The 6945-nt window shown below is 27.9% G+C and overlaps 1 protein-coding gene across 1 annotated transcript in view; it reads right to left on the reverse strand.

The window, feature by feature from the left end:
• Nucleotides 1-3500: 3500 nt before the first annotated feature.
• LOC107436553 (NKAP family protein CG6066) overlaps nucleotides 3501-6945 on the reverse strand; it is a 46058-nt gene continuing 42613 nt past the window's right edge. The window contains exons 5-6 of the mRNA XM_071181361.1: nucleotides 5916-6065; nucleotides 3501-3746 (exon numbers count right to left, since the gene is read on the reverse strand). Of these exons, the coding sequence (XP_071037462.1) occupies nucleotides 3581-3746; nucleotides 5916-6065 (316 nt within the window). The 3' untranslated portion in view covers nucleotides 3501-3580. The remainder of the gene's footprint in view (nucleotides 3747-5915; nucleotides 6066-6945) is intronic.

A 6945-nucleotide genomic window follows, 5' to 3' on the forward strand; every position in this document is an offset into this window, starting at 1 on the left:
GTTTTTTATAAGATATCAAAAACAAAATACTTTGGGAGGAGGAACTGTAGGTATTTTCCCTAAAGTAAAAGTGGATGCAGAAAACTGATCTTTATCTTGTTCTGACAACTGGTCCATGGAAGTATAAATTGGATCAGGAACATTCAAATCTTTTGAAGAAAACATAGTAATTGGAAGTTTATCAGTCACTGGCACTTTGAATGTGAAAGATGATGCAGAAGTAGTCCGATCAGGAGCAGTTTTGAAACTGAAAGACGTAGATGTATTAGTTTTCATGGGTGAATCTTAATCTAATGATGTTTTAAAGCTGAAAGATGCGGCAGAGATGGAACTTTGAGTGTTCATTTCTTGTAGTTCTCTAAACACGTTTTATTTTTTCAGACAGTGTATTTTTCTGCGTGTATTTTATTTTTTACTAATTTTCTTTTAATTATATAATAAGTTACACTGTGTAAAAATAAGAGAGAGAGAGAAAGAAAAAATTTAAAGTTATGGAAACAGAACAAAAATATTTTCTCAAAATAATGGTTCCCTATGGTTCCGACTCCAGTGGTAGTAAGATTCTCTATTTTTTCGTCCCAATATTTGGGTCTCTAGTCCTTTGAAAAACCTTTCTCAGTTTGTTTTTTATTTTGATAAGATATTTAATATGGTATGGGAGTTTATAGTAATCATTCCTAATTTCCATTTTATAGGACGCGCTATTATAGGCGTCTTGAATGTCCTTGGTTAAAATAGTGATCTCATTCTCAATATCCTTACCAGTACTAAGTTCATTTGAGTACAAACAATAATGCTTCAACAGAAGCTCAAATACTCTTTAACAGATAAAGGATGGCGTCAAAATCCACGCAAGAACGACCAACAGCAAATGAAAAGAAACTGATTGATCCCCGTAGACCACGACGTCACCAACACCTCTTCGACGACTAACGAAAATCGAACCTCATACAAACCTTAGGTTACTGAGGTTAAATATATTATTGTAAATTAACCCTAAAGAATACTTATATTCTCTTTATATTTTACTTCACCTCATAAAGAAAAGATGAAATAAGAGATAAAAATAAATAATAACAAATGTAATGAAAAGAAAAGCAGTGGTGTCTGACTGAGAGGTGTATAAAAATAAGTAATTATTGATTTAAAATAAAAAATATTTTTTTATCAAAATCTTGCTTTAAACAGAAAAAATTATTTGATTATATTAAATCCTAGTGCTACAGGACAATTATTTATGTATTTTGGTGTTGCACGTAAAACATCAAAAGTGTATCTTGATAATATTTTTTGTAAATCAAAATGAGAAATGTTTCTACATATTTAAGCAAGACAACCTGTTTTGTTATAGTTAACTTTAATTATTATTTTTTTCCATTTTCTATTATTAGTGTGAATTCTTTTTTTTAAAAAAAACCTGTACTTAGTTACAGATCCCTTTACCAGAGTTGAAAATTTCAAATGAGTTGCCCTTCATTTAACAGCCTATGACTTGTTGAAAACTGATATTTATAAGTTAAAAATCATTATTTCAATCATTATCTAGTTTACTTAATATTAAGTTTAAAATTTTTGTCACCTGGTTGCCCGACTTGAAACCTGTCCCTGTACAACGCAGAACAAAAAAAACAAAGTTTTGCTTTCCTTCTTTCTAACAAACAAATATTAAAAAAAAAAAATTTCCTTTCCAAGTATATACATCATTTAACATGTTTTCCATACATTCCTTGGTATTTGTCAGCTTTGTAGGGTAAAAAGGTGAAACAATTTCAGAAATACCAAAATAAAAGTTATCATGAAATCCAGAAAATCAGCATCAATGCAACAATTTTTCTATAAGCGATTGGTTGGCTTTGCTGAGAAAAATAATTCATTGGACAAAAGCTTTCAGAATAAGAGTGCAAGATAAAATCTCTAATTAAATTTACCATTTGCAGAATTTAATAAAATTAAAAATACTAAAACATTTTGAATAATTTTGTAAAAAGAAGAAAAAAAAATACCCCCAAAGCATCGGAACAAACTTTAACAATTAATGAATTCAGCCCACAGACTAAAAGGAAGAAAAAAAACGCTTTTATAAACAGAAGCAAATATTCCAATCCTTTCCTCCACATTTTTGCCTTTCTTAAACTACATAGTCCCATAATCTCCAAAGAGGTCAAAGATTTCTCCATTCATCAGGGTTCCCACTCAATTTCAGAAAAAAAATTCCCTGACTTTTCCAGGTATATCTCAATGAAAATCCATACCAAATTTTATCTATACTACAAAATTTTTCATCAGAAAATGTGGATTCTTTTATGCCAAGTATTAGATTTTTTGTGTAAAATAAATATCATTATATAAATTATATAAGAAAGGAAGCATTTCAGTTTGACTAAAATGTAAAATTTTTACAATAAATAATTGTAATAGATGTTAGAATTATTTAACTCGAATCTCAATAACTGAGTATCGTTACTGACAATTTTAAGACTGGTTCTTTTCCAGGAATAATGAAGGAATTTTCCAGGTTTTTGTAAGAAAATTGCAACTTTTCCCTGACCTGTGGGAACCCTGATTCATTTCCTAACATAAAAGAGTTTGAAATGGCATACTAGTTTAGAAGAATAATAATGAAGAGAATTTTAAAGCAAAAAAAGTATTGCTGAATTGATGATATTTTAGCTTTTTTATGATAAATTTACATCTAAATAGAAGTGGATATAACAGATGGTAAAATATTTTAAATTAAGAAAAAAATTCCAGCTTTTCTTTGAAATTCCCAGATTTTTCCAGGTTTTTATCCAAATTTCCCTGATTTTTCCCGTATAAAAAAATTCCCAGATAATTCCAGGTTTTCAAGGTGGGTTGCCACCCTGATAAAATAGAGGTTGAACAGAGGAACTATCTTGCATAAAAAGAGAAGAAATTCAGATAATTTTGAAGAAATTAAAGCCAATGTTTATATCAACATACTATTTTAAAATGTAACTATTGACTTGTAAAAAAAATATATTTAAATACTAATATAAATACGATTCACTACAAAATGAAGTAAATTGTGATCGCCGCCTATTGGCAAAGTGGCTGTTGTCTAAATTTTTTTGGAAATGAAACTTTGTGTTTTCATCTTGGACATCTTCAACTGTTATACTGAACTTCTCGGTTCTCAATTTTGCAGACATATTTAAATGCAGCTCAGACACATTCTGTGTAAATTCTTTTGATGACTGAATAGACATAGAACAGCCAATCGAGATCAATATTAACATTTTCAGATTGGTACAATATAATCTTTCTGAATACCCAGCCAGACAAAGATTTTTAAATGCATGTCAACACAAAATATTTTCAGAGTTAATAAATTTGTTTTGGCTCTCTTTCAAACAGTACAAAATTAAGATAATTGGGGAAATTTAAATTTGCCTGAATTTAAACTTCCAAACCTGTTACCTACAGGGAAAAAAAAATTTTAATTTGACAAAACTATTAATAATTAAGAACACATGAAATAGTAAAGGTTTATATAGATTTTGTTTTATTTACATGCTTTCATATTTAAAAGAACAGAATACAATTAATCAGAAACATATTTTTAACTTTTATCATTGGCAACTTTAATCATTTCTTTGAAATGAGAAATAATTTTAGACTCCCTCTTTTGTCTCTCCTCTCTATTGAACTTGGCAAGTGCACGTTTTTCATCAGCACTGTAAATTTGGTTTTCTTTTCTCAATCGCACAGCTTCCATACGTCGATGTCTAGGTAAAAATAAAACTTAATTTAAATATTGTAAAATTTTAAAATATTGTAGACAAAAATCCAGCACAAATAAATAGCTTAAAAAAACTAGTTCACATCATAATTTGCGTTATGTTGCGACCGTTATATTCCAAATTAACAATTGAATTTACTAAAGATAGCATGCATGCAAAAGTCATTTAAGGTAAATGATAAAATCTATTTTAGGTTATTTTACACTCTGGAGAATATTTAACTGTATATTTGCAGAAGGAAATACTTAAAAAGGAGTATTTGTGTCATTTTTTTCAATATTATGTAAATAGAATAAATAACATCTCAGTACAAAAGAGAAGCATAATAAATTAAAGTTAACCTTAATAGTTATCTGAGATTTCACTCAGATTTGATTCTTCATAAAATTAATTTGAATTATATTATTGATAATTTGAAATAAGATAAAGATTTCTTCATGTAGTAGAATCTTGATCATTTTAGTCTTTTTCATTGTAACTTCTGTTAATGAATAATTTTTCCAAAGTTATTTTAAACATGAATATAATTTTTTCCTTAATCTCAATAAAAAGCATGTGAAAGGTAAACTATGAAAATTATATTAAGTTTTAATTGAGTCTTTTTCATCCTAACTTCCGTTAATCAATATTTATTCCAAAGTTATTTTAAACATGATTACAGTTCTTTTTAATTTCAATAAAAGGTTGTCTTATTTTAACTCTTTTCTTAATTTCAATAAAAGGCTGTCTTATTTTTCTCAACATCTTCCCTGAGGCGGTGCTCAGGAGAAAGAAGAAGAAAAGAAAAAAGAAAAAAAAACACTTTTTGCTTTGCATGGCTAAATAGAATTGATCATTTTCTACAAATAACAAGCATTTTGTTAGTTGAAGAAGTCACTTGCTTTGATTTCGCTAAAAAATCTAAAAATCATAATTTTGTTGCTCCAACTTTTTTTCATTATTATTAGTAGTAGTTTAGTTTGGCCATCAAGGCTTTTAATGCTGATAAAGAGAAGTGGATGATTTTTGCAAGAAAAATCTAATATAATGTAAAGGGAATAAAAAAAGATCTTACAAAGGATTTTATAAATCAATAAAATCCAGTAACGATTTGTAATTAAACGCTCTGTACCAAAAATAGAAAAAAGGAATACTACCATTCATTAAGAGTAATAAAGCAAGTGAATTTTAAAATTATTAGACTTATTTGACTAAAACATATTATTAAATGATCATATTAAATAAATAATAGAACTATTATTTAAAAAAAAAGCACTTAATTTTCTGAGTTTATTGATGAAAATGTATTAAACTAAGATCCTACAGTACACATAAAATAACAAAGCATAGGTGAGTTGGTTTAATTATCATTAACTGCTTTAATGTACATTATACAACCCGGTGGTGGTTCTGCAGGCAGAAAGTTAATATATTTATTCTCCCATATGGTTGCGCTTATAAATAACCTTATTCCATTTTCAACCTACAAACGGTCCTGTAAGTAAAAAAGATACTGAAATTTTTTTCACTCAAACACCCGCCTATCTGGAATAAGACAGGAGAAAAATTAATCATCATACTAGAATTTTCTGATTGGAGGGCAAGGAGAATTAGCTTGGGCCAAAATTGTACAAAAAGAAGTGGGAACATTTCCTAGCAATTAAAATGTCAAAACCACCAATGACAAAAACCACCCTAGCTGAATAAAATACCATTTTCCTGATCTTACTAAATCAAATTTCGTCTCATTTTACTTTTAAAAAAAGCAAATCTGAACTTCAATGCCAAACATTACACAGTTGATTTTATAGGTTTTCAATAAAAAAACGAAAAACCAATTAGATAATTAAGCATATTCTAGAATAGATGAATGATAGATTAAATTTATAACTGGTTACTATCGAATAGTAGGCTTTCATAATGTGAGAATAAAATACCGATTTAACATAATTTTACAGAACAAATTTTTTTTTAATATTATTGATCGGTAGTCTTAAGTATTGATTTATGTAGTAAATTTTTTTTAAACTTAAGAAAAAAGCGAGATATCTGACTAAATGATATCAGCATAATTTTACATATTACTAACATTAATTAATGTATGAATACACTTTTATAAGAAGCATCATTTTATAAGAAGCATCATTAATAATAATAATTTGCAGGGAAACTTACCTGCTTCCGCTCATAACATAACCAACAGCTTCAAATTTTTTTATCTGATCACCTGTCAAACCGATTTCTCCTCTTCGGGGAATTCTTTTTCCTTCAGCAACATAAGCAGCCATAGCTGCACCTTCACCAGGTAATAAAGCTTCGCCATAACTGTAAAAATACATAATGTGTTTCAGCGTCAAATTCAGATATTTATGATGCAACACATATTAAATAGAGAAATATGTAAAAAAAAATTCATTTTGTGCTTTAATTAATATTTTAACTTTTTTCCCTTTTCTAACTTGTGAGAAATATATTTTTCCATGACCTATTCAATAGACCGATTATCATAACTAAGATTTCCCCTATTCCCTTAAACGATTTTGTGTCATTTGGATATTCATTATCTCATTATGATAAGTAAATAAAAATTAATCTGCTCTTTGTAAAATCCTGTGCCTGTTTGTCCAGCTCGCATGAGTGCCACTATTAGTTAGATATATATTTGGTCAAAAATTTACTTATTTAAATCTTGTATAAAAGCTGAAATGTAAAATGTTTTTGTACTGCAGCATTTAATAACCCAGACTCAGTTAGAGCTGATCTCAAAAATGAAGTAAAAGATGAGGACTGTGAAATATATTGTTGTTATACCAGAAGAATTGACAGTTTAGTTCAAACCACCAAATAGTCATTTTCAATTAGCTGTGAGGAATGCATGGAATTATATAATACAGTACATATTCTTGAATATGAATATATTTTGTGCCTGTAGTTTCTTTAAACAAGGGGGGAAAAGGAATAAACTGAAAAAAAATTAAAATTTTTATCATGCATAAATTTTGATTATAAAAATTTATATGATTACAGCCTTACCCTTTTTTAAAAAAATGTACTTCTTGTTGTACTTTGAAAAATGTACTATTATCTTTTTTAAAGAAAAATATGTTACAAATCATTAAAATACTTGTCTTCTTTTTTTAATCATATAAAATATAGGTAGATTGCTGAAATCACTAACTATTAATCTACCTACTATTAATGTAAT

Source organism: Parasteatoda tepidariorum, chromosome 5 (genome assembly GCF_043381705.1).
Source record: "Parasteatoda tepidariorum isolate YZ-2023 chromosome 5, CAS_Ptep_4.0, whole genome shotgun sequence".
In the NCBI taxonomy this organism is placed as follows: domain Eukaryota; kingdom Metazoa; phylum Arthropoda; class Arachnida; order Araneae; family Theridiidae; genus Parasteatoda; species Parasteatoda tepidariorum.